Consider the following 27,689-nt stretch of genomic DNA (forward strand, 5'->3'; position numbering starts at 1 on the left):
TTAAAACATTTCGATCCAATCGAGGTGGAGAGTTCATGGATTTAAAATTCCAGAACTATTTGATAGAACATGGAATAGTATCCCAACTCTAAGCACCTGGTACACCTCAGTAGAATGGTGTATCAGAAAGAAGAAATCAAACCATATTGAACATGGTTCGATCAATGATGAGTTACACTTCCTTACCTGACTCGTTTTGGGGTTATGCAGTAGAGACTGCAGCGTACATCCGGAACTACGTTCTATCCAAGAGTGTTGCTAGAACACCTTTGGAATTATGGAATGGTCGTAAAGCTAGTTTACGCCATTTCAGAATTTGGGGTTGCCCAGCACACGTGCTCGAGGCTAATCCTAAGAAATTGGAACCACGTTCAAAATTATGTCTATTTGTAGGCTATCCCAAAGGAACAAGAGGTGGTTACTTCTTCCACCCTAAAGAAAATAAAGTGTTTGTATTGACAAACGATACTTTTCTAGAAGAATACCACACAAGGGAGCACAAGCCCCATAGTAAGATTGTGTTGAATGAACTTTCCAATAAATCTACTGAACCTTCAACAAAAGTTGTTGAAGAACCCAACACCTCAACAAGAGTTGTTGAAGTTGGATCATCTAATAGGTCAAATCTACCTCAAGTGTTGAGGGAACCTCGACGCAGTGGGAAGGTTGCGAACCCATCTGACCGTTACATAGGTTTAACATAAATCCTAGCCATGGTAGTTGATGAATATGTTGAGGACCCATTGTCTTACAAAAAGGCAATGGAGGATGTTGACAAAGATGATTGTATCAAAGCTATGGATATCGAAATGGAGTTGATGGATTTCAATTAAGTTTGGGATATTGTAGATCTACCTGATGGGGTTAAACCTATATTTTGCAAATGGACATACAAGAGAAAACGGAGTGCTGATGGGAAGGTGTAAATTTTTAAGGCTAGACTAGTGGCAAAGAGTTATACCCAAGTTGAGGGAGTCGACTATGAGGAGACTTTCTCACCTGTTGCCATGCTTAAGTCTATTCTATCCTCCTGTCCATTGCTTCATATTATGAGTTTGAGATTTCTTTTATGAATGACAATCTTGAGGATACCATTTATATGGAGCAACCCGAGGGATTCATAACCCAAGGTTAAGAACAAAAGGTTCGCAGGCTTAATCGGTTCATTTATGAACTGAAGCAAACTTCTCGATCTTGGAATATAAGGTTTAATACTGCGATCAAATCTTATGGCTTTGATCAAAATGTTGATGTGCCTTGTGTTTACAAGAGAATCATCAACAATTCAGTAGCTTTCCTGGTATTATATGACTAGGGCATCCATATACCCTTGACATTCTCCCACTTTCCCTAGATAATGATGCTCGCAGTTCTAGTCCGACTAGGTGGCCCTCGAACACTTTAGCCGAGAGAGCATTCGTAAATGGATCAATAAGGTCATCTTTTGAGGCTATCTTCGTGACTATCACGTCTTCTCGGTGTACTATCTCCCTGATGAGATGGTACTTTCTTTCGATGTGTTTTCCATATTTACGACTTCTTGATTCCTTGGAATTGGTAACTGCACCCCTGTTGTCGCAATACAGGGTAATGGGCAGATGCATATTTGGAACTACTTCCAAATCTGACAAGAACTTGCACAGTCACACTGTTTCTTTAGCTACTTTGCATGTAACTACATATTCTGCTTCCATTGTAGAGTCAGATATACAACTCTGTCTGATGCTTCTCCACACTATAGCTCATCCATTAAAAGTGAACTGATCCTGAAGTAGATTTATTATAATCTACATTAGTATGAAAATCAAAATCAACATGTCCTTAGGCTCATACATGAGCATATAGTCCCTCATTCTCAGGAGATACTTGAGGATGTTCTTGACAGCAGTCAAATGACTGTGTCCAAGGTTGCATTGGAACCTATTGATGATGCCAACTGCAAAGCATGTATCAGGTCGTGTACTTACATACATTAGACTCCCAACTGCTGATGCATATAAAATTCTTTTCATTTCCTCAATTGCTTGAGGCATCTTAGGATACTGTTCATTTGACAAATGAATTCCATGTCTAAAAGGTAACATATTCTTTTTGGAATTTTGCATATTATATCTTAACAACATCTTGTCAATATAAAATGCTTGAAATGGGGCTAGGGTTTTGTTCTTGCAATTTCGAAAAATTTGGATCCCAATAACGTATTGAGCATCTCCCAAATCTTTCATTTGGAATTGAACATAAGGTGGTATGATCGAATGACCTTCAAACGAGTTATGAATTCAAGATAATCGAGCATTGAGTATGATGTGGATATGATCGAGTATACACGTGTCGATTGCAGCCGTATCGAGTGACCATGAAGCTGAGTATCGGGTGACTGTGCATCGAGGAATATGTGACGAGCGATCGAAGACCGAGTAAATTCGTATTGACAGATGCAAAGTGTGCATCTCAGGGGCGAATCGGTAAAATCAAATGACGTAGGTATAATGTCATTTACATTGTCTACCTACCATTTTTTACATGGGCATCTCAAATGAGGCCATCCGGAAAAAAAAAAAAAAAAAAAAAAACTAGGAAATTAGAAGGAAAGACTTCCAAAAAAAAAATGCAAAAGTTCTCTTTTGCAGTCTGCGACTTGTGTCAAAGGTGTGTTGTCAAGAACAGAGAGGGTAAACCGAGACTGAGAGAAAAGAGATTACGAAACAATAGCTGAAGTTTCTGTTGCACCAGATGCATACATATGGTGATGGAGCAAGAGAAAACGACGAAGAGACCTCTGAAGATTGACTGGAACACAGTTTGGTCTAAAAACGAGGAACCTACACCTGATTTAGTCATTACGACCGCGAAACACCTTGATATGGACTCGGATCGGCAGCATTTGCTAAAGGAAGAACTCCAAAAGCTTAGCGATGGCGAGCTGGAAGATAGGATTCGCCGAATGAAGCAATTCTACGAGACTTCCGCTTCCAGATTGCCAGACAAGGGGGACAAGTATCATTGCAATCTATTGCTGGCAGAGGAAGAGAGGGAATCCAGAAAGCTCCGTCGAATTGAAAAGGTTATTTCCTCCTTTAATTTTGATTTCTTGTGAAAACTGAAAAATGGGCAATTGGTTGTATTAGATTTTGCTGTTTTCTGTATCATTTGGGAAAATTTTGTTTCGTATGTTCCGGCCTACGCTCTAATGCTGATTATGTACTTTACCTCAGGTTTCCCCCCCTCCCTTAATAAATCGCGTTCGATCATCAAGATTTTCATGGAACACACTTCGCTGTTTCATATCAGTTAAACTCCCCCTTTTGGAATCTATGTTTGTTTTTGTGACTGGTCAGTTCCTCAGTCGTTCGTAACAAAAAGGGCTATCTTGCGACGACTTTTCATTATTATGATCAAACGGTATAACTAAAGGAGGGAAACCCTCCTACCTACAGACTAGTTAAGAAAACTCTCCAGTTGGAGGAGGCACATATTTGATTGCTTCCAAAATCTCACTGGAATTATGAGGACATTTTAATGCGTTAGATCGCTTTCTTGCCTCTCCCAGCTAGCTCGAGAAGTTTGAGAATGTTGAGGTGGAAAGGTTAGAAAGATCATCGTCTAAACATTTTCCCTTTGTAACAATGTAAGGAGTTACCTTGTTAGTCTAGGTTAAATCTGGCTCAATTTCCTTTAGTATCCTTTTAACATTTTTTAATTTTTAATACTTCAGTTTATTTTTCAAATCTCTATAAACAGAGAATTGCCCTCTTGTATTCATAATTTTGATTGACAATAAATTTTTTTTGATAGACTTCTTGGAGGGAATTATATTTAGTCTCGTAGGCTACCCCAATTTCGTATCAAAGCAATTGCTTGGGCCAAGGTTGGTTGTTGTTGATGGAAAACTGAAATTGTTGACATATATCACAAGAGAGAACTTTGCAAGTTGTGCTCTTTACTCAACAATGCACACTTATTTACATAGGGGTACCTTTTAGAGTACCCTATTTTCACGAATAGAAAGGTGATTTCATGAACTTGCCATGGATTTGCCAAGAACGAAGATTTATAGCTCAAGAAAGATGTTCAAGACCAGAAAATATTCTTTTGTATATGGGTCATGAATAGTGGAGATAGAAATAGGAATTTGTCAAGAATGGAGATTTATAGCTCGAGAAAGACGTTCAAGACCAGAAAACGTTCTTTTGTATGCAGGTCATGACATGTGGAGGTAGATTTTTTTTCTAAGAATGCACCTAAATTTGGAACAACGCTTGCCGTTGATAGAAGTTAGGAAGAGGATGATTGAAGTCCAATGTACTTTGGGGGAACAACGTGCTACAATGGCAGACACTCACGTGGATCACTAAGACCTTCTCCTATTTGTTGAATGCCCCACTAAACCAGAAATTCTTTAAGGAGTTTCGTTTTGATGATCAAACTATTTGGGTTGAAAAATCGACCAATAGAAGAGGTATTTTGGCTGAAGTTGCCAAGTTCGATAACAATGGAGGCCTAAACAAGATACTTGTTCCTCTTGGTGAAGGAAGAAAGGGATGGATAGCCTTTTATACATTGATTCACTCCTTCACAGATAACAGAAATGTGACCCACAACCCACCTTAAATGCACCAACATAAAACATTAAGGAAACTATTCTCCCATCCTTTAAAGAGGCTTTAAAGGCAAAAGCTCCATTAACACACCACAAGGGGACAACGCTTACAGACAAACAAACCACGGAGTTTGCACATGCCACTATTCACTTTAGCACATTCGTCACTGTTAAGAGATGGGGTATCCACGACGACTGGTACAATATTATGAGGGCCCTCCAAGTACACGTCTGTGACCGTTGTGCCATCAACCCAATAGAAGCTGATCGGGCTCTTTTTAGATGCGAGGATGAAGAGCAAGCCAAAATAATCCTCGGGTTGATAAAAGATTGGTATAAGGTTGGTCCGTTCTCTCCAAAGTTCACCCCATGGAGTAATAACGTTGCCAAAGCGAGTCCAGTCGTTCCCTGCTATGGTGGCTGGATAATCAAAAACCGCCCTTTAGATCGTTGGGACGACCTTACCTTCAAGTCTATCGAGGACGCTTGCGGTGGTTTTGTCGAAGTTGTAAGGAAGTCGTTATCTCATCTGAATCTCTTAAAGGCTACGATTAGAGTTAAACAAAACTCCACATGATTCATTTTGGCCGTAGTTGGGATCCCCTCTCCATCTGCATCTCTGATAGTGGTGCAAATCAGCCTTTTTTTTTAACAACAACCAGTTTTTGGGTTTCGTTGCCGGAATCCATGGTACCCAACCACCGGACCATTGCCTTCTTTCGGATGACGCATAGCCCAAGGTGTCGATTGATTTGCAGAAGGGTCTCCTCGGACTGTACCCTGAGTCAGCCCTTGATGCTCCACAGGTACCATTCTCTGACCCCTCACCTACCCTATCTATCCCACCTCCCAATCCTAAGCCTCTACCTACCAGACCTTCTCCCCCTCAAACCCAACGACCCATTTATCTATTCTAAAAAGCCCATCTCCCGACCTTTTGTCTCAACGGAAGTTCTTCCCCTTGCCCCTCCCACTATTTCTCAACAAAAGCCCACTTCACCCCAACCCAACCTCCTCTTGCTCCTCCCCCCATATCTCTACAAAAAACCACTACACCCCGGCCCAACCTTTGTCCCGATAAGCCCATTGACCCATCTTTAGCTATTGGAACTGAACCTTTATCCGACTCGGCCCACCCAAGCCCTTTCGCCAGTATTGAATCGACCCATTCTTCGTCTCCACACCCGTCGGTCTCGAACACCACCATACCTCTTTCCCTGCCTCTTCCAACTGACCTTTATAATTCCCCTCACAAACTTTCCATCACTATTCAAAACAAAAAATCTTACCTCATACCTGGCACAAAATTCACCTCTTCGGCATTCTGCCCAAACTTCTCCAACCATGATGACGTAGACTACAGTCCTCTTTCGCTCTCCACCGCTCCTCCCTCACCTTTTACACATCCCACCTCTCCTCCCCCAATTTTTCCTTACAAAACACTATGATTGGCGCTTCTCTATTGGCCGAGAGCGACCTTGAACCGAAGGGTGAACCCGTTTCAAGCTCTTCTGATCCAGTATCTCACCTTCGGATCGTGGTTCCTTGGTTTCTGGAACATAATCTGTGTATTACAGCTATTCCATCAACCTCAAAGAAGGTCAAATGATCCCAGAAACAAACCAGGGGCATTAATGAACTAAAGAGGGTTTATACTTCTATTAATTATGACGAGGACTGCTCAAAGGCTTTTCTTGGTGGGTCGACCTCTTCTACATGATTATTCTGTCCTGGAACGTCCAAGGCATCAAGGCTTGGGAGAAGCGAGCAGTTGTGGAAAATCTCATTTTAAAACATAATCCTACAATGGTTATCCTTTAGGAAACAAAGCTCGAAGATGTGGATTTTTTTATCATTAAGTCTCGTTGAAGCTCTAGGCATATCAACTGGTCTGTGTTAGAGGTTCGGGAACCTCTGGTGGTATCATCTTCATGTGGAACGACACATCCATCACTTCTGGGGAGGTATTTAAAGGACTTTTCTCACTTACCTTACAATTTTCCCTGGCTGACAACTTTCTCTTTTGGCTTTCTGGTATATACAGTCCTCGGGCTAAAGATAGACCTCTCTTTTGGTAGGAGCTTTACGACCTACAAGGCCTTTGCACACAAAATTGGATTTTGTGAGATGATTTCATTGTGTCCAGATGGTCCTATGAAAAATCGAATGTCAAGCCCCAAATAGTTAGTATGAAAACTTTTAATTCATTTATTGACGGGTCCGATCTCCTAGACATCCCTCTTCAAAATGGTTCTTACACTTGGTCTGGACATAGGCATTACCCGATCTTCACTCTCATTGATTGCTTTTTGATAACTGAAAGCATCCATAAGAAATTTGCCTACACTACATTTAGGAGATTGGAGAGACCCACATCCGACCACTACCCTATCTTGCTATCCATTGGTGTAGACAAATGGGGTCCCACCCCTTTTTCGTTTTGAAAACATGTGCCTTTTGCACAAAGACTTTTGTGGCCTTGTTGAATATTGGTGGAAGAACACACCTTTCTTGGATGATCAGGACATGGCCTCATTGTCAAGTTGAAGGGTCTTAAAGAAATCCTCAGAGTGTGGAACAAAGATACTTTTGGATGTGTTCACACGCAAAAGAACTAGTTTATAGCGGAAATCACATTACTAGATAGCATTGAGGAATCAATTTATTGTCTCCCCATCCATAGAGTGCAAAAAAGTTTCCTTAAAGCACAACTCCTCTCGGTGGTGGCCAAGGAGGAAGCTCTTTGGAGGCAGAAGCGCAAAACCATTTGGCTTAACGAAGGTGATCTAGTCACTCGTTTCTTCCATCGTGTTGTGGCTACAAAGAGAAGGCAAAACACCATTCTCGAAATTATCTCCACAAATGGTGTGAACCTTCTTGTTGAACCCGATATTGTTGAGGAATTTCTGGGCTTCTTCTCTAGATTGTTTTCCGAGAAAGAACAACCTCACTATATTACCTACACTTAACTGGCCGTCTCTAACTATGCAACAATCATCATAGTTAGAAGCTCCTTTTAATGAACAAGAAATATGAGGGGTTGTTTGTGCTCTTGGTACAAATAAGTTCCCAGGCCCTGACGGATATACTGCTGAATTCTATAAAAAAAATTTGGGCACATCCTTAGGCTCGACGTATTGAGGGTGTTTTAGGATTTTTTTAAGAAAGATATTGTCAACGCCAATCTCACTGAGACTTATATTTGCTTCATCCCCAAGTGTGCTGATACAAAAAGAGTTGGTGATTTTAGACCTATTAATCTGACTACTGGTATTTATAAGGTTTTGGCTAGAGTCTTCTCTGATAGATTGAAGAAGGTTCTCCCTACCCTTATATCTGAATACCAGTTGGCCTTTGTTGAGGGGCATTAAATCTTGGATGCCTTGCTTATTGCTCATGAGCTTATTGATGAATGGACTAGAAAGGGGAAGAAGGGCATTGTGATTAAACTGGATATTGAAAAGGCTTTTGATACGGTCGATTGAGACTTCATTGACACCCTTCTTTGCTAGAGGTTTCGGCTGCCTTTGGAGAAAATGGATTTTGGGTTGTATCTCTTCCGAAATTACTCCATCATTATCAATGGTCGTCCTAGAGAAAAAATCCATGCTTCTAGGGGTATTAGGCAAGGGGATCCGCTCTCTTTTCCTCTTTAATATCATTGTCGATACCCTTAGTCGTTTGCTAACTCAAGCTGAATGGTCGTCCTGTTCCGGTCTTTCCATCAATCACCAAAAATCTGAAATTCTTGGCATAAATCTTACTCCCACACAGCTTCAGGACATTGCGGGATTATTAGTTGCAAGGTTGGATTATGGCCTAACACCTACCTCGGGCTTCCCCTACATGGCAAACCTAGAACTCTCACTTTTTGGGCCTCGGTAATTGAGAAAATTGAGCGAAGAATTAAGGCGTAGTCTTCATCATACATATTAAAGGGGGAGGTTAACTCTTATTCAAGCCTCATTAAGCAACCTTCCTACCTATTATCTTTCCCTTTTCAATCTCCCTCATAAAGTGGCCAATATTATTGAAAAGATCTCGAAGGGAAGGAAGATGGCTCTAACTTACATCTTGTTTGTTGGGATAAAGTTACCGCCCCACAATCTACCGTTGGTTTGGGGATCACCAATATCAAGTTGAGAAACGAGGGTCTCCTTGCAAAATGGATTTGGCACTTTAGGATGGAAAGATTTGCTTTATGGCAGAGAGTGATCATGGCAAAATTTGGAACATCCTTGTGCGATAACAAAGTTGGTAATAGATAGATCTATGTCCACTACCAAAGGTCCTTGGAAAGCTTTGTCCTATTTCCAACCTCTCATGTTGCTTAGGCAGCGGGACTTCTATGTCTTTCTGGTACGACGCTTGGGTAAACAATACTCCGTTGCATACATCTTTCCCCAACCTTTATGCTCTGTCTCTTGCAAAGGAAGCTATGGTCATTGATTTCTGGAATAGGACGAATGGTAGGGTGGAATCTCCATCTTTGGAGACATCTAAATGATTTGGAAACTGAGGAATGGGCAACACTCTCTCAAACACTCACCACCTATCAGCCCTTCCAATCAGAAGACAAATGGTTATGGAAGCTGGAACCATCTGGGATCTTTTCTACAAAGTCTTGGATTGATTCTAGGTATGTAAGCAATGGGTTATCTTCTACGGGCTCTATCAATGGTATTTGGTCTGGCCATTATCCCAAAAAGATTAAATTCTTTCTTTGGGAGCTTTCACACAGGGTAGTCCTCACACACGACAAGCCTCAATGCCGCAACCCCTCTCTAGCGATGTCTGCCAACTGGTGCACTCTTTGCAAAAGGGACATTGAATCTCAAAGTTATTTATTCATGTTCTGTGCTTTTTCAAGGGCCAGAACCACATTCTTCTTGCTTTTAACTGGTATGTGGCCTTTCCGCCAGAACCACATTCTTCTTGCTTTTAACTGGTATGTGGTCTTTCCCTCGGAAATCAACCAATTCCTCCCCCTTGTTCTTGATGATCATTCTTTCTAGGGTAGAAAAGGTCTCCTATGGAAACATATTGTTAGAGCATTCCTTTGGTCGGTTTGGTTTGAATGGAACAACCACCTCTTCAACAACAAAGCTCAACATTTCGACATCTTTTTTGATCATGTGATTAGCTGTAAGACCACCGATTATAAATACATACAAACGAAGCGGTAAGAAGGTAATTATAGAAGAAATGGGGGATTAATGAGAATTTTGTTAGAGAGTTGGTTAGATGTGGGGACCAATTGGGGTGGGGATAACGGTTTTAAAAGGAGCGTTGTGGGGGAAGGGAGGGGTATCTCGGAATTGTTGAGCAAGAATTGCTAAGGGAGGATCCAGCCCTCTGGTATGCTGGAGTTGTTTTGTCGATTTTCTGCCTTGATAATTTTCATCTTGTCTGTAACCTCTTTTCCTTTAAGAGGTATATAGATAAAATTATCAGATTGAGACTCTGTTCTTGGGAAATTTGTGGCTGTGGTAGAAGTTTCTTTTGCAGGTTTGAAGGGTTCTTACATTAGCATTGCTATCTCTTGGTGTAAATTAACTAAACATTTCAATTGCTATAGTTTTGATTTTCTTTTGACCAATTGGAGATGTCTTTTGTAACATCTTTGGTTGTGGGGTTTCTTTTCCCCTCTTTTGTAATTTCATACATCAATGAAATTTGTCTCTTATAAAAAAAAAAAATAAATAAAACAACATACAAGCACATACAAAGACAAAAGCCCACAAAATGAATCCTCAACTACATGAAAGAGCTCCAGTCCAAAATAATAATAAAATACTAGTAATTACAAAAAGTTCAACTTACAGACACCCATAAAGACGTATTAAATCTCACTTCCCACATCTCCTCTAAAGATCTCACCACCCCTCTAAATACCTTGCAATTCCTCTCGAGCCACGCTCCCACAAGATAGCCAAACGATAGGCTTGCTACAATACTCTCCCCTATCCTAAAAAGAAGAGTTCATCAGGATTCCCTCAATCATAGAACGGCTATCCCCTTGAAGACGTAGTAAGTGGGTGTTAGCTAAAGTTGCTTGGTGTAAGACGTGCCTCTCTCCTCTTAAAACAATCCTCACATGGAAAGTTTATCCCACCATGATAGACTAATAGAAATAATTTATAAGGCCAAAAGCTCATTTGAAAACCTTGATTACCTATCTCTTAGAATCCTTGTACAATATTAAAGACAAATACCAATTCGAATGTGAATATTTGAATGTACGATTTTTTTGAAAGGAATATATAATGCCTTAACCACTTAGCCATTTATATTTACCTCATCTCTGGAATCTCTGCTAGGGAGAAAAGGTGGCTAGCATTTGCCTGAAGTTGATTAATAATCATGTAGTCAGCCTTTATGCACTAGTATTAGAACCTGCTATTGCAAGTCAACTTTTGTTGAAGCAAATTTATCTTGATGTTGGTGAGAAATATCGAGGAGCGTATAACTTCATATGAGGTTTTACTACCCTGAATCGGTCCTAATTTAAGTTTCTCCTGCTTTTCTTATTTTTCAGGAAGCTACTGGATGTGAAAATCTCTCACAGCCAACTACCTCAAGTATAGCTGGTATGGTTCTGAATCTGGCACTAAAATCTCCTTTTGATTTATTCTTATTGCACTCTCATACTGACCTTAAAACCCCAAATTATATATTGAATGGTATCGCCTCACATTGATGAAATGGAAAAATTGATGGATCTGGAGTGGTTGAATGCTTGAATTGTGATCTAGAATGTTTTTGTTCATGTAATGCTCTATATAATTTTTTTTTCTCCAGTATGAAATCAAGCACATTTGTCTGCCAAAAGATGTTCAAGCCCTTTTTCTTCAGAGAAAAAAGTAGGAAGGAAAAAAACTATTTATGTTCTTTTCACCATCATCAATTGCCTACCCATTAGTATATAAAACGGCACATAAAAGATGGCCCAACAAAAGGAGCCAAGCCAAACTGACTGACTATATGTATGTAGAAAGTCATCTTTTGCCAGCCTTTAGTTGATATGCAATCACTCACTCTGGCGCTATACGTATAAGTAGAAAAGCTCAAACTTTCTCTGCTCTTAGTGAGAACAGAATAAGTTAGGGTGACTAATAAGAAGAAATGTACAAATCCTTTAGGTTGAAGTGAACTATTTTCTTCATGGACAATTAGGGTATCTTTGAAGAACAGTATGTACTCGCAGTCAATGAAAAGAAAGATACTAGATTGTGTTGGACATAAACTCAGATCTTTAAAATCATATCTTGACTAGATAGCGGAAGTTGACAAGGAGTCCAATTTAGATTTTTTCCCTACCTGTATCGGACATACTTTTCTGCTTTATTTTCTTGAAGATTTGTAGTTTTAGTGCCTTTTTTATATTTTAATTATAGCAGATAAATTAACTGTGGAGGTAAATTTGACACCATCAAATTACTGTTGGAGGTAAGGTGCGAGCATAAATATTAAATTCTGATCTTTGATCTTATTGACGAGAAGTGTAAGAGAGTTTCTCAACTTTTCTAATTTTTGAATCATCACTGTGCTTTCTTACATACAGTTTGGTTATATGATCAACTACCAAGAAATTGTTCCATAACTCAAAATTTGTCAATTAATCAGGCCCAATGGTTACATCGTTTTGTATGTACGTCTTATGCAGCTAGGGAAAGGACTGCTTCATTGTCCCCATTCACTTCTTCTTTTTACCAGAAGTTGGAAGAAAAAGTACTATGCTCCCTATTAATTTCTGCAAATTTTCTATTTATTCCAGTCCTCTATATAAAAACAAATATCCATAACTGTAACTTTTTTATTTACTTCAGTCCTCAATGTAATTCCTGTATGTATTTTAAATTATCCGAGCAGACAGAATGCAATAATAATGCCTTTGGTCAAGAGCTATCGATTTTGGGACGCTGTGATAATCGAAGACAAAGATCTAATGGTAGGTTATCACCAAAAGTAAAACAGAAGGGCCAAACATCATCCAGAAAGCAGCCATTCAAACGTGTTAACAATCTTTCTACTGATGTACAAAAAAGAGTTTCTTCAGTTGCCGCTCAAAATAGTAAAAGTCCCGATCATTTTGATTTTCGTGTCAGTGAACGACAGTCCGACTGTTTTGGGAAGTAAGTTCTGCTTGAACCCCCATTTGACTAGTTTTTAAGTTTTTCCCACCATTATCTCAATGCAGTTGTGATGTTGATACAGGAAGCTGTCTTGAGAAGGCAGTTTTTTTCATTTCTTTCCACATAAACTATACAAGGTTATGCAATACAAGAATTTACTATGCACTAGAGATGGTTGGACGTGCAGATTTGTTACATTCTTTGTTTGTTTCAGAACTTTATCCTTGCATATATATTAACTTAAATGTTTATTATCTCTAGTATGCAATTAACTTGAATCAAGGACTTAAATGTCAATATTGATGAATATTCATGTCTTGAACATAGGAAGATTAATGGATATTTGCAAAAAAATAATAATTAAAAAACATTGAAATTTTAAAAAATTATATAAGTTAATTAACAAAACTTAAGCAAGTATTCAAATAAGCAAATAAATATTACTCTCAAGTCTCACGTCTCAACACTTCTTAATGTCTATCCACTAATATAAGAGTGTAGCGATGTAAAGTTGTTCAAATCCTGGAAATAAATTGTGATAGCACTTTTGATAGATTTTTTGACCATGTTATCTTTCTTGCTATGACTTGGTGCAAGTGTACATCTTTCTTTAGCTCTCATTTTTTTCCCTCTCTTTTGGCCGATTGGAGAAATCTTAACTCACTTATCATTAACTTATTGCCTTTTGTGTAAATTTCATACATCAATGAAATTTATGAAATTTGTCCCTTATTCAAGAAAAAAAAAATCTTGGAAAGAAATTTCACTAAAGAATCGAAGAGAGTGTTAAAGAATAATAACTAAAACTATAAAATAACATGGAGCATTTCGTTAGAATCTTCCTTCAGAATGGTGGTAGCTATCGCCCAAGCAATGGATCAGCCCTCTTTGCCTTTTCTGTGGGGTTGGGGTAGGCTCTTTTGATTAAAGTAATGACATTCTATTCTATAAATGGTTTAGGAAATTCACACAAAAAGAAGAGTTTTTAGAGTGATTGCTAGTATCTATATGACAGTATGTGCATTTTTCTTTCATATCCATGTGCCTCCAAGCTAGTTTATGCCACGACTATTATTGAGACAATTACTTGAGTTGAACCTACTATGGTTGCCAAGGAAATTTGTAGATTATTTAATCCTAAGTGACCACCATGGCATGAACATTATCATTCTGATTGTTTATGTGGTCTTTATTCTTTAATGATCACGAGGCCAATCTTTGATGATTGATATTATGTGGATTATATCACAAGCTATGCTCATTTGCATGCTTGAAAGCCTTTTATCTCTTTCTCCCTCTTTGTTCTTTACGTGATTTTAAGACTTTATTCCATTGGATGCATGTTGTGTATTGGTTAGCTGTTCCATGCTAGGAATTGGGGATAATATTTTTGATCTAATAGCTAGATCAAATCAGAGGCAGTTACTTGTGTTTCTTGACACATGGTCCTTTTATCTTGCAACAATGCCTCCATCCCTCATATACACATACAGCATTTTAGACATCTCTTCATGATTCCATCTCTTGTTTCCTGCGTATGTTTGGGATACATGTTATGCTCTCATGTATTGGATGTATGTTTTAGTTTTAGGAATCTCTCATGGCCTCTTTCTATTATTGTTACTATCTTCTTAAAGAAATAGTATTTCATTGATAAAATAAACGATATAATCTGAGATGAAAGTCTCCTATCTCGGAGTCACAGAAAGACTCTCCATTGGAAGTAACAGAAGGAATGGAGCAGCTACCAAATCTTTCGAGCAAAAACTCCAAGGGCTATGATACTACTGTAAACAAATCCCGTCATTAAGTTCCCTCCGGTCCTCTACCGGTTCTGATTTGTGGATGTGGAAGCTTAGTCACACGTGCCTCAACACCTCAGACCGCGTTCAGTGAAGATGCTCATGGCTAACCATTTCTTCTAGTTGGTGCCATGTGTGCAATCACACAATGAAACTCGAGTTTATATTTTTTTTCCTCTTGCTCTTATACAAGCAAACTGTGGAGTTATCTTTTCTCAGCTTTTGGATGGTCAGTAGTTCTCCCGATGATGTTTTATCATGGTTGGTTATGATTCTGATGGAGCATTCGTCCAAAATGGCCAAGTAGATCCGACGGCTACATTTCTGTTGTGCCTTCATCTGGTGCCTATAGAAAGAGAGAAATGACAGAATTTAAAGGACAAGGAGAAAACAACATAAGCCCTCCTGATCTCTTATCTTTTTTAGCCATTTCTTGGTGGAAAAACAATTCTCCCCTTTAGCCATAGCTTAACTATATTTTCGTTTTTCAATGAAAAGTTTTGTTTTCTTTAGAAAAGAAAGAAAGAAAATAGTAACTATAGCTCTTGTTCTCTTACTTCCGACTGGAGAAGCCCATTGAATGAGATTTTCGTTCTATTTTTTATATTTCATATCATGAATGTTGTTTCCTATATTAAAAAAAAAAAAAAATCTCATTATTTAGGCTTTTCACACCCTGATCTTCTTCTCTATAACCAAATTTCCAACCGAACAACCTTTACAGCATTGAGCTGAGGCACAACATTTTGATCTGGGCCAAAATAGAAAATGAATAAAATTAAGTATCCAGTTGAGCTAAAAAGGTATAAAATGTTAGCTCATCTAACTGTCGTTCTTAAAAATGACTGATCAAAGTTGACGTAAATAATTGAATAACCTTGTATAAATTCTCAGTTAATTTTTCAGATTGCATTAGCCCTTCCACAGTTCACGTGCTTACATTATTTTGGTCTCTTCTCTGCAGGAAGGACGCTTCTGAGGTTCAGCAGTCAGATACTCCGATGCCTCAAAAGGTATGTTTTGAATGTTACCCTTTGTTGGGTTTCTGTTTTTCATCCTTGTGGCTTTGATACATAAGGCAAGATGTAATGCCCCTTTGTTATATTAATCTTACCATCTCACACAATAGTGTGGTATAGAGCTTAGTGGGTACTTTTATCTCTCTTTTGTGGCAGCATTTGTTTTGTGGCGTTCATGCTGCCCTTATGTGGGATAGTTATGTATATTCTGTTTTTTATGATACTTTGTTTATCTAACAGGGGCAGACCATTGTAGTCGTTGACGAGGAGGAAGCTTTGGCAATGGAAATACCCGAGCATGATGATAAATGGTAAATTTGATGTGCTTATTTCTTGGGTCCATTGACAATCATATTCACTTGGACAACTTTTGAATTCAAGCTTTGATTTACGTTTTGTGGAACTTTTCAGCATGAAAGAGGCTAAGATCTACTACCCATCGAGGTATATATCGCTTTTCCATATTATGAATGCTCAAGTATCTTCTCTTTGAATCTGTGCTTCTATGAAAGTAACTTAGCTTTTTGTTTATTTTGAATTTTTATTAATTACATATTCTAATAACTGTTGACAGGGATGATCCAGAATCCGTTGAAATTTGTTTTGAGGACATTAAGTGTCTTGATCCAGAGGGTTATTTGACATCAACGATCATGAACTTTTATATTCGGTTAGTAGGCCATTTGGACTTGTGAAAGTAAATAGATCAGATGTACTTGATGTGTGACTCATTGTACTCCAAAATGTTTTCTTGTCCTCTATGAACTTTTGATATGGCATGATACATTGTTATCACCAAAAATCATTGGGTAGTTTCCTGTTCTTCCTAAAAATGTTTTTGTTGTTTTTACTGGAACTTAAACTTTTTTCTATGTTTAGAAGGGCTTGTCCCCCTTCTCTCAAGGCATGACTTAACTTCCCTTTCTAATTCTCGTTCTCAATTTTCTTGTTTTATTTTGAATTTTTAGTATGGGATGCACCTTTTCAGTATATAATGCTGTCACCGGTAATTTGAAAAGAAAAGAAAAACTTTTCAGAGGAATCCAGATGAGTTAAATCTTTTTGCTGGGATGGCAAATGATCTTGATGCAATTTTCAGTTTAGTTTAGTTTAGCGCAAAGGCCTAGAAACTTCTTATCCTGTTTCCTCACTCATCTCAAAGGTCTATTGATAGGACTGTGATGTTTTATATACAGTGGATCGTGGAGGCGGCAAGGAAGATCTATGTTTCACTTAGCACTTAGCTGTATGATTAGTTGATTATGCTCATATAACGATCTTACTTGAACAGGATCTATTCTATAGGTTGTACAACCGTGTCCTTGAGTTCTAATAATTATGCTCATATAAGAATGATCAAGTTGTTCTATTCAATTATTCAATCAACGAGATTAAATATATTTGGATGCTTTTCTCTAAGTTTATATTGTTTAAGTGTTGAAGGGGATATACTTTATGCTTTTATCACGTAAAGACCAAAGAGTCTTATTTTGTAGTTTCATGGCTGATTGTAGCTAGGAGGGTTTATAATAATAATAATAATTATTATTATTATTACTGCTGTGGAAAGTTGACCGTTTGTTACTTTTTAAATCTTGATGAAAATTTTATTTGCTTGTTTTATTTATGCATTTTTGTGTTCCATGTGCAACTTTTCTTCTTATGCAGATATTTACAACAGCGAGCATTTTCAACAAATAAGGTGACATGCAATTATCACTTTTTCAATACCTATTTTTATGAAAAGCTAAAGGAGGCTGTGTCAAACAAGGTGACTGACTATACACTGTTTTTTAGGGTGTTTCAATGCTTCTATTAAGTTGCTATTCAGCTGTTATGTATATTTTTCTATTCATGGTTGGCTATATATACCACTGTCCGTCCTGATCATCAATAACAATTTAAAAGTTTATTGATCACTCTCTCTTTCCTTCGTCTGAATATCATAAGATGGTATTAGAGCCACGATAGTCTAGCAACTAGCTTAACCTTGATTTTTGGCACAATCCAAGTTCAGAAGTATCCTCATCCCATGCGTCAACAAAGAAGTTATTGTTTCTTTCAACATGCATTTCCATTTGTGCATTTCTATAGTTTGATATACTTCGTATTGTTTTGCTGTGTTAAAGTACTTCCTCCTGCAAGTTATGTTTTGACTTTACATATTTTGACATGTTAAGGGAAAGGACAGGGATAATTTTTTTGTCAAGTTCAGAAGGTGGTGGAAAGGCGTTAATATATTTCAGAAAGCATATGTACTGATTCCAATCCATGAGGAGTAAGTTCCTATAGTCAACCCTTTTATAGTTTGCACGTTATTCTTAGAATATCATCATATTGATAATTGATTGTGCTATTTATTTCCTGTAGCTCTTACATTGTCTATAGATTTTCAATTGCTCCTTTTACTGTCCACGATTGGCTGGCCCATGGTCAAAGGGAAAATTTTAAATCCAGATGCCTTGATTATCTAGGATTTTAAGGCGTTTGGTAGGTAATTTGGATTCTGTTTTATGTTTTTAGATTTATAGTCTTTGGTAGACGATTTGGATTATATTTTAAAAACTGTTTTCAGGTTCTGTTATTCAAATAGAGCAAATTCTGAAAATAGCATTTTTATGTTTTCGGTGTATTCAGATTTTCAAAATGCAGAATTATATTAAAAACGATATAGATATTAACAAGTATAGTATTTCATATTGTAAACTCAATAACTTTTTCTTAAATTAAAATATTTATTGTAGAATGCAATATAAATTATAGGATATCACAAAATAATAATTCTACTAAATTTTTCAACATAAAACATGCTCATAAATTAATAATTAATATTTCATATTTAACCTAATATTTAGTGGACAACTACAACTAGTTTTATAGTTTATATTATCAAAAACATTTTAAACAAATGTTTAAACTAAAATCTAATTTTTGAATCTGCCACCAAACCCATTTTTTAAAACATTTTAATCTGCTATCAAAAACATTTTAATCTAATTTTTGAAAACATGAATACAACTTTGTTTTCAATGAATCCCTTGTTTTCAAAATTCTATTTTCAAATTACCTACCAAATAGACCTTAAATCTTCTATGCATTTTGTGTTGTTCTAGTACGTGTTTTCTTTTCTTCTAAAAAAATCATTTACTACCCAGATTTTTTATTCTATCTTTTGGTTTCTAATGTGTTCAGTCTCCACTGGAGTTTGGTGATTATATGTTTTCCACAGAAAGAAGATGAATCGGGACCCATTATACTTCATTTGGATTCATTGAGACTACACTCTAGCAGATCAATTTTTGATAACATTAAGAGGTATGTCAGTCCCTTTATGACAATAATCAAAACTCCTTCAACTATGTCGGTGAAATTTATTCCACTATATTTTGTTTTATGGAACTTCTGTTGTTGAGACGTTCTTCAGAAAACAATTAAGATCTAATTTCATAAATTGTTCTGTAGTTTTATAAAAGAGGAATGGTGCTACTTGGATCGAGAAGTTGCTGATTCAGATCTCCCAATGCCGCATAGAATATGGAAAAATATCTCTCGAAGAATTGAAGAGAAAATAATCGAGGTAGTCTCCTTACTCTTATCAGTTATATTTTCTGTGTATTTTGTAAACCTGTAGATGGTAGTAATTTTTCAGATTTATCAATTTCTACGTGTATCGCATATGCCAATGGGAACCAGAAATTGAAGGAGAATTAACAGAAAATAGTATTGGGCCCATTAAGTAGGCAAATATTTTGTCGAACACCTTTTCATACATCAATTAAAAAGTTTGTTTCTCGTTAAAAAAATTGTTTTATTGAGCAATGGATTAGCAAGTCATTTACAGCACAAAATAATTTGAAGTGTAAGAAACTCTACCAGATGTTAAAATCAATAGCTCTTCATCTTTTCTTCGTAAACTCAATAATTTTAAATATTTTTTGTATTGTGTATTTGAGATTTTGCCTTTTCATTTAATGAATGCCTATCACCAGGTTCCACAACAAAAGAACGACTATGACTGTGGTCTCTTTGTTCTATACTTCATAGAACGCTTCATCGAAGAGGCTCCTGATAGGCTAAAAAGGAAGGACTTGGATATGGTATTCATGATTATGAATTGATTTTTTTAATATTAACCATATTCCAAGCTTGATGTGGAGTTTTGCTCGTGAGTTCTCAGTTTGGCAAGCGGTGGTTCAAACCCCAAGAGGCTTCCAGCTTGAGGACGAGGATAAGATGTTTGCTCAAAGTAGAGTTCCAAGATGTGAAAAGACGATGTCTATCAGAACCTGTGGAGAGCTCTCCCTCAGATCAGGCTCCAAAACAATGAATTGGCAGGTCTTTTGTTTGGTTCAAGTAATAGTTCACTTGGGATTGGGCGGGCTGTGCTATCTTCTATCGTGCTTGGCTAGTGAAGTTAAAGCAATCTCACTGTTCTCATCCTAGCAACCAACCGATTTTAGGTATGATTTTTTTTTCAACAAATTCAGAAATGTAAAGCCACAAAAGTGTCTGCAATAAGTTGAAATTACATGGTGGGTTAGGGTCACATCACAACACTAAGAAATCAAATTAGACGAGCTAGATATAGCTTATCACTTGGCTTGTTTTCTAAGTACATGGGGAACAAACCCAAGGTTTAGGCTTTTGACTCGTAGCAATAGCAAGTCGACGTGGTGTGAATCTGTCCATAGGATAGTTGTGTTTGTATTGTGAGTTACTGCTCCTAGCCTCCTTGCATGATGCCAATCGAACGTTTTTATTGATTAAAAAATGATGTTGGTTAAATATCCATACACTATCTATCTCATCCAACTTTTTGGTTGGTTTAAAATCACTCTTAAATATACTTTAATCATTTAAAGTCAATGTGGCATTTGGTTTTGTACTTCTAGTCACAATTTTCATATGAAACTGTATTTTGGAATGATTTTAACTATTTCAATATCACTCTCAAACATATTTTGAATTATACTTTTCCCATCTCGTTCTCCTTTGTTTGTGTTTCACCTATTAATGGCATCTGATTATTTTTCGAGCACCCTCGTACTGCCAACTTTGTGGTCTTAGAAGAAAATGACAGCTTCTGATTGTACCAGTAGGCTTCAGACAGATGGGTTGCAGCGTTATGTGATTACAGATTACATAAGTTTTGGGGGTGGAATGGGTTAGGTAATGTCTCTTTATTCCTTTGTTTGAGGTAGGGTTTGTATATTTGGGAAGGACAGCCTACCTTCTTGACATTTCATATACCTTGAACTGTTTCTTTATATATCTTTTAAATCTGTGAGATTTCTGTTTAAGATAATCTCTTTAAATATTTTATGATATATTCATCTAGATTATTTAGTCAGAATTTATCGATCTATATTAGTATGCACTTGTAAATGTAATTATCAATGATAATTAGATTGATCATCCTTTCTCAATTGAATTACAATTTTTGTTGTGGAGCCAAACTTTCATTAAGATTACAAAATATTGGTAAACACTAAATAACAATTAATTGGATCATGCTTTTTATATTACTATTGATTCATTATACTTGTAAAACGTGACCAACATTCAAATTAATTATAGCAAAATTAGGATAAAAGTATATTAAGTATTATTTAATCAATTATTAAGCTAAATTTGTTATTAATTATTAATCTTAAAAGTTAATGAGTTAACTCAGTACAAGTATTCGATTTATAATAATTACAGTTAACAGTTAATCATTGCATTAAATTACATTGATTATTTAAAATCAATTCATCATACCAATGGCTTGAAATTCATTGGTATTAATTCGTTTATTCCTCTAAACGTTAATAGTGTTTCCATACAAAATCAAACCTCAAATCTATAGTTCTTAACAATATTCTAGCAAAATATTTAATCCCAGGTGCCCAATCTAATCAAATCTTAAATTTAATGACCTTTTTTGTATATCTATAGTTCTTAACAATATTCTAGAAAAATATTTAATCCCAGGTGCCCAATCAAATCAAATCTTAAATTTAATGACCTTTTTTGTGAGTACAATGTTACAAGCGAATTATTCAATTTCCATTTCTAAACGAAAACAGGTAAGGTAAAATGAACTACACCATAAAGTTGAACAAAGTAATTTTGTATTAATTAAGTATACAAAAATGTATGAAACTAACAGTACAATGACATTGGGATAACTTCTAAGGTGATCTAACACAAAATTCAAGTTAAGATACATTCTTTTTCTAAGGGCAGATTTTCACCCAGAATTCTCCTTGTCCACAAAGTTGAGGTCAAACATGGCTTCCACAGATGATCTCAGCCTCAAATCTAGTCCCTGCATTCCACAAGTATAGATATTAATCTCCTACCGTTTTTAAAATGGCATGAGCAGAAAAAAGATCATTCCACAACTATTCACATCCCCAAAAGATGATGTTCTTCTACCCGAATCATCAAATCACGAATCAATCAAATAGTAAAGATGCATTGTTCATCACCAACATAACAACGAGAACCGAAATCGCATGACAACTAGTGCACACAGGCTGATACATTACAAATAGATTATATATAGTAATGACCATGGCTATTTAAATTGATTAAGAAAACCAACCAGAATGAATCCACTGACCTTCGACCACACAGATTAACAAATGTGAAATAATAGAACAAATTTTAGTACAAAGGAATCAAAAGGGAAGGGAGGTGTTGGAAAGAAAGGCAATAGGCTAATGACTAACTAAAGGATTTTGGCAAAACCATAAGGTCTTTATATCTGAGATCTGGTCAATATCACAAAGGCAGAAACATCATTAGGTTCCTGCCTTTGCAATTCCAAAAAGACATGAAGGTACTCGCCACAATATGAGATCATCAACAATGATTATGGACAATGGATTCACTAACAGGAAAAACGCATTCTGTCAGCACCTTCCAAAGTTGAATTCATATTTAGTCCCTATGACAGCCAAAGGTGAACAGAAAATGACCTGAAATCTTTAAGCCAGTCGTTTTGGTGTCACAAAAATGTAACATGCATGAGGGTAACCAAAGTTTCATTCAGATATTAATAAGTCAAGAAGTCAATCGAAAGATAACAATACAAAGAGTCACAAAGAACACCACAGATCAGCACAAACCCAGTATTTTTCCTTCACTGCAGAACTATCTTTAAAAGAAATATATCATGCTGAAGGGTAAAAGAAATATGAATTGGCATGGCCTATTAAAAGTTCATAACAAAATATCCAAAAGTATCACACCAAGTTAAAGGGATTTACTTACCAATACTTTATCAGCCCATCCCAGCCGCACGTTGCTACTTTACTTTGTTCCAATGGATGCCACTCACACCCAATGCATACACCTTCGTGACACTTGAGAGTTCTGAATACCTTGCAGGTTTTCCAGTCCCAAAACCAGCACTTACCCTCACCATCACCAGACATAACAAAACGCCCATCTGGAGAGAAGTTAACCTGACAAGCGTATCCTGCCACAATGTGCCCAGCAAACCTCTTTTTCTTGTTTAGCTGAAATCTCTCCCTAGTGCTATAAATAAGAATCTGATTGTCTAAACTCTGTGCTGCGAGCCAATTAGTATTGGGATGTACAGAAATGGAGGGCATGGAATGCATGTGAGGCTCACTAATATATTTAATAACAACAGGAATTCCAAATTCCCAAACACGGAGAGACTTGTCATCACTTGATGTAACAAACCTCCTATTATTGTCTACAAATGTAATGGTATTCACTGCTCCTAAATGTTGATCATACTCTTGTGTAATCTGTCCTGTGTTCATATCCCACTGAACGATCTTCTTATCACTCATCCCTGCCAGCAAGATATTCTGCTTATCATCGTCAGGATTAAGCTTAACTACATAAGGAATTTTCCCGGTGGAGAAGGTTGATATCACTTGCCCTGTTTCTGTATCCCAATACTTAATCTTTTTATCATATCCAGCAGTCAAAAACTTAGATCCATCATTACAAAATGAAATGTCCCGAACTGCCTGAGAGTGACCCATGTAGGTTCTCATACATTTACCAGAATTGAACACATCCCATATCTTAACCTTGGTATCCATACCAGCAGAAAGAATCAAATGGCCATGTTTAGGGAAGAACCTAATAGCAGATACACCCTTTGTGTGCCCGCTCCATGTATGCACCAATCTTTTTGGTATATAACAATGATCATTTGTAGCCTTTGCATCTTTCGGGGGTGCAATCCAAGATCTACCCTGGTAATCCCTCTCCTCTTTACCATGAAAAGTACTCTTATCCGCTGTAACTTCTCCCTTCTCACCACCTTTCTCTTCACCTTTCTTCTTTGCATACTCTTCTGCATATTTCTTTTGCTCCTCAGTTAGCTCAGTTTGAAGACCTTCCTTCTTTCCAGACCATGGACTCTTCCTATTCTTCATCAACCACACATCAGTGGCTGGATTATCAACTTCAGCCGTGTTCAAGTCCTCTTCTACATCTTCATTCTCATTCATTTCTTTCTTTTTCTCAATCTTCCGCTTCTTTTGCTCGTGCTGTGGAATGTTATACACGGATATGGCATCATTCTTCTGCAAAGCCTCCATATCCCCAATGTAATTGTTCCCAGCAGAAGCTGATGGGTCAGCAGCGTATCCATATTTATGGAAAGTGTTGTACTGCTCATCGAAGACAAATGGTTCAATGGACGCATCCTCCACGAAACCTAGCTTGTGGTTTCGCATGCCTTGTGCAATGCCATCCTTGGCATAGGGATGAGATGGGCCGTAAATGGGCGCCCAGAGTTGGTCGTAAGTGGGGTTGAAGGCAACGAGATGTTGAGTTGGGTCTATCGGCTTCGAAAGGGTCTGGTTGGCGTTGGCCACCGTGAGGGCTAACATTGTATCATCGACCTTAGGCGCCGAGGTTTTGGAGGGGAGAAGCCGAGGCGGAGAGGCTTCTGGTGAAGATGTAAGCTGTTTAGGGCTTCCGTCATCGTCGTTTTGATCTGTGTATGACTGGAGAAGATCCATAACAATGCCTCGAGAACAGCGATAACCCTGATTTATACTCTGAACGATTCGAAGCTGAATTGACTTCCCCTTCCACAGCTGACCGAATCAACAAAAATGTAGAGTAATACTAATTCTTTAAACCCTAATTCAGTTCCACAAATTTCTTCCCAACCAAAGCAAGCCTTCTTCTTTCCCTCTCTTCTGTAGCTAAGAAAGAGATTCGAAGGTTGAACCTTAACCGACAAATCGATGAATGAAAAGATGAATCAGAAGAAGAGACGAGGAATCCAGTAGAAGAAATTCAATTACCTCATGCTAGGGTTTTAGTGTTGTAAGATGAGATCAAATCGAATCGATATTAATCCAACAATATGCGAAATTTCAATTTAATAGTAAATCAAATTTAAAAAACGGAGGGGATTTTGAAGACTAATCGCAGAAAATAAAATCTCTCCTCCACCGAAAGGGTGTTTTTCACCTTGGATCTAAGTATTAAAAAGATTATGGTATATCCTTTTTCTAATATAACGATATCTCTCTATATAATTTTTGTTTTCATTTTATAATTAAAAAAATTTGTTTTCAACTTAATTATCCTCTCGAAAATTTTAAATTTGTTGGTTTAGAATTTCCAAGAGTTTAATATAAATGACTTATTTACTAAATAATTTTTGGAGTGACAAAACAAGTTTAAATTATACCAAATATCATGAATTTTATAGTAGATTTTGTAACGTCTCGAAATTTAGGTAAATTTAAATTAATTCATGAAATTATTCGTTTCTTTAATAAGGCCAAAGTTTAGGCAACTAAATAATTTGTGGGGTTGTTATATTTATTTATTTATTTATTTTTTTTTTTTTTTTGTTTTGTTTTACCTTTTTTAAGAGGAATTAGGGTTAAGGGTTTGGTTATTTTAAAAAGGGGACCTCGGGATGTGTGTAGTAAAGAAAAAAATAGAAAAGGGAAAATCTTCTTCTTCTTCTTCTCCTAGCCGCACGCCTCTCTCTCCAAGTCTTCTTCTCCCAGCCGGTCTTCTTCTTCTAGCCGCGCGATGAGCCCGCCGCCTAGCTGTAGTCGTCGTCGACTGTGCACCAAGAGGCATCGCCGTTCGAGTCGTGCTGCCAACTGTCATTCTCTGTCGCACTTGCCATCGCCGCCCCAGGCATGTGCCGTGACTGTCTCCGTCGACCTCAGTCGCGTTCGCTGTCGCCGTAAGACGCGAGCCACGTCATCTGCAGCTACGTTCTACAATCGTCGTCAGGGCTGTTGACATCTGCGGCAGTGGTTGTCCAAACAGTGTCGAGCCTACTCGTATGGCCTCTGTTCGCGCACTGTGGGGTAAGAACTTGATCGTTTTGGTCAGTTTTTTTGAAGTTTCTTGAAAGGTCTTGGCTATTTAGTGAAATTTTGGCTCGATTGGTCCAACTTTGAATTAGGAGACTGAGGTGCAGGTTCTATGGCGTTGTAGCAGCCACCAAAGTCTTCATTGGTTCTTTTTGGCAAGTTTTGGGGTAAGTTGTGTGAGGACTGCTGAATTAATTTGTTTAGATTTTGGGGATTCGCCCCACAAATTGAACTAAATGTTTGTGGTTGGTGTTAGGGGCTTTGACTCAAGCCTTTGCTAATTTAGGAGGGAGTTTCAGGTATTCGTTTTCTTTTGCGTGGGCCTAAACCCAAGGTAAGCGATTTACTAACGGTTCGCCCTCGAACCTAAGCATGTGTACCATTGGTTCTAATTGGAATATAATATTTTGATATGTTTGTTTATGGATGAATGAATGGTGAACGATTATGTCATCTTAGCATGATTTATGACGTTGGATGAATGTTTATGTCTGTATGAGATTGCAGTGACTGTTAACGTTTCCATTGGGCTAAGCACATCGCATGTCTATGATAGTACCCATCGAGGTCACTACTTATGAAAGCATGCCTTCGGGTTCGTCGCTTATGCTTATGCCTATGCCTACGCTTACGATGCCATTGTGCACTTGTGTCCCGATGGGAAGGCTAACAGATCACTTAGTGGGCCCAATAGTGGGTTGCTTACTGAGTATACCTATATACCCACCTTTTTTTTTTCCTCTCATGTTTTTTAGGTAAAGATAGAGATAGACCGGCGCATGATAAGAGAGATCTGTGACCTGGCCATTTGAACGAGTCCTTGTTTCCGCTCTTAGGTTTCACTTTGCTAGAGTCTGATCTAAAAGTTAGGCGTTTTAAAAACTTATAGTTTCTCCATAAATTCATTTATTGATTTATTTAAATGCTATTTATTTTTAAGTTAGGTCAGGGGTACCCCGAACAATGAATCGTTTTGTTTTGTAAATTCTCGATTTTTTTTCTTTTTGAGGCTCTCTTCTATATTCCGTGAGTTTTATTTAACATAATAACCCTATTTATTCATTCTTTTTTTTTTTCCTTTATCTATTTTACCTAAATTTCGTTCGAAAAAATGTATTGCCAATTTCATTTAATTCTAATAACTTATAGAGTATCGTCCTGGAAATATATTAGAAATTATGGTCGTTACAGTTGGTATCATCGTGAGTCCAAATTGTTCCTTACGGCCACAATGGATCTCTCATCATCGCCAGGTATGTCGTTTAAAGTTCTTTAGGGAATTATATATGAAATCTTACCTGTTGTGCAGTCGTTTGATGGATTTCCCCGCTAGTGTTTATTAAAGCGTTACGTGTGGTTATTGTTGGAACATATCATCATGTAGCAGAAGTGACAAAGATCCATAAGCACTCTAATTCATTATTTTTGGTAGAAATGAAAGCATGCTTCAACGAAAATAAATGGGTTTCATGACATACCTTTGTAGAACTATCTTAAAGCTTGAAACCAACTGCAAATCTCCTCTTAATCTTGTTGACCACCCCAAGGTCTTCCCTACTATCCTCTTGGTGCTCTAGATTGAGTAGTGAGACTCAAAATAAGCCTGAATTAAGGAAATTCAGAGACAAGCTCACAACAGCAATCTAATGTGAAGAACACCCTTCTTCTTACGAATGTTTCAGAAAAATTCTATCGGTTGCAACGCCTCAAAATCACTACAGTCTCTTTAATATATTGCAGACATTCATGCAAAAAGATTTGCTGCATCAGATGTAGCTCATGCTTGGAGTTAACGAAGCTTGAAG

General features: G+C 37.3%; 2 protein-coding genes and 1 long non-coding RNA gene across 3 annotated transcripts; 2 read left to right on the plus strand and 1 right to left on the minus strand.

The window, feature by feature from the left end:
- Positions 1 to 2,527: 2,527 nt before the first annotated feature.
- LOC120081415 (ubiquitin-like-specific protease 1D) lies at positions 2,528 to 20,422 on the plus strand. Its single transcript, XM_039036257.2, has 14 exons — positions 2,528 to 3,064; positions 11,139 to 11,190; positions 12,267 to 12,331; positions 12,473 to 12,735; positions 15,502 to 15,550; positions 15,797 to 15,867; positions 15,968 to 16,000; positions 16,131 to 16,226; positions 17,225 to 17,327; positions 17,737 to 17,834; positions 18,749 to 18,871; positions 19,019 to 19,133; positions 19,546 to 19,653; positions 19,734 to 20,422. The coding sequence occupies exons 1-14, from the start codon at positions 2,744 to 2,746 to the stop codon at positions 19,881 to 19,883; spliced, it is 1,647 nt and encodes a 548-aa protein (XP_038892185.1). The 5' UTR covers positions 2,528 to 2,743; the 3' UTR covers positions 19,884 to 20,422.
- Positions 20,423 to 21,652: 1,230 nt separating this feature from the next.
- On the minus strand, positions 21,653 to 25,063 carry LOC120082206 (uncharacterized). The gene is made up of 2 exons (XM_039037482.2): positions 22,817 to 25,063; positions 21,653 to 21,866 (listed from the first exon to the last, which is right to left on the minus strand). The coding sequence occupies exons 1-2, from the start codon at positions 24,553 to 24,555 to the stop codon at positions 21,860 to 21,862; spliced, it is 1,746 nt and encodes a 581-aa protein (XP_038893410.1). The 5' UTR covers positions 24,556 to 25,063; the 3' UTR covers positions 21,653 to 21,859.
- Positions 25,064 to 25,450: 387 nt separating this feature from the next.
- Positions 25,451 to 26,337, plus strand: LOC120082209 (uncharacterized). Its single transcript, XR_005483088.2, has 3 exons — positions 25,451 to 25,878; positions 25,977 to 26,051; positions 26,141 to 26,337. It is a non-coding gene; the product is annotated as an uncharacterized LOC120082209 (long non-coding RNA).
- Positions 26,338 to 27,689: the final 1,352 nt, after the last annotated feature.

The sequence above is a fragment of the Benincasa hispida genome, unplaced genomic scaffold, assembly GCF_027475165.1.
Source record: "Benincasa hispida cultivar pf3 unplaced genomic scaffold, pf3_genome.v1.1 HicScf330, whole genome shotgun sequence".
NCBI lineage: Eukaryota > Viridiplantae > Streptophyta > Magnoliopsida > Cucurbitales > Cucurbitaceae > Benincasa > Benincasa hispida.

Coding starts and splice junctions, on each gene's coding strand:
- LOC120081415 (XM_039036257.2), top strand. CDS start 2,744: ATGGTGATGGAGCAAGAGAAAACGACGAAGAGACCTCTGAAGATTGAC. Junction 12,332..12,472: donor ACCAGAAGTTGGAAGAAAAA/GTACTATGCTCC, acceptor TTATCCGAGCAG/ACAGAATGCAATAATAATGC. Junction 18,872..19,018: donor ATTTTTGATAACATTAAGAG/GTATGTCAGTCC, acceptor ATTGTTCTGTAG/TTTTATAAAAGAGGAATGGT.
- LOC120082206 (XM_039037482.2), bottom strand. CDS start 24,555: ATGGATCTTCTCCAGTCATACACAGATCAAAACGACGATGACGGAAGC.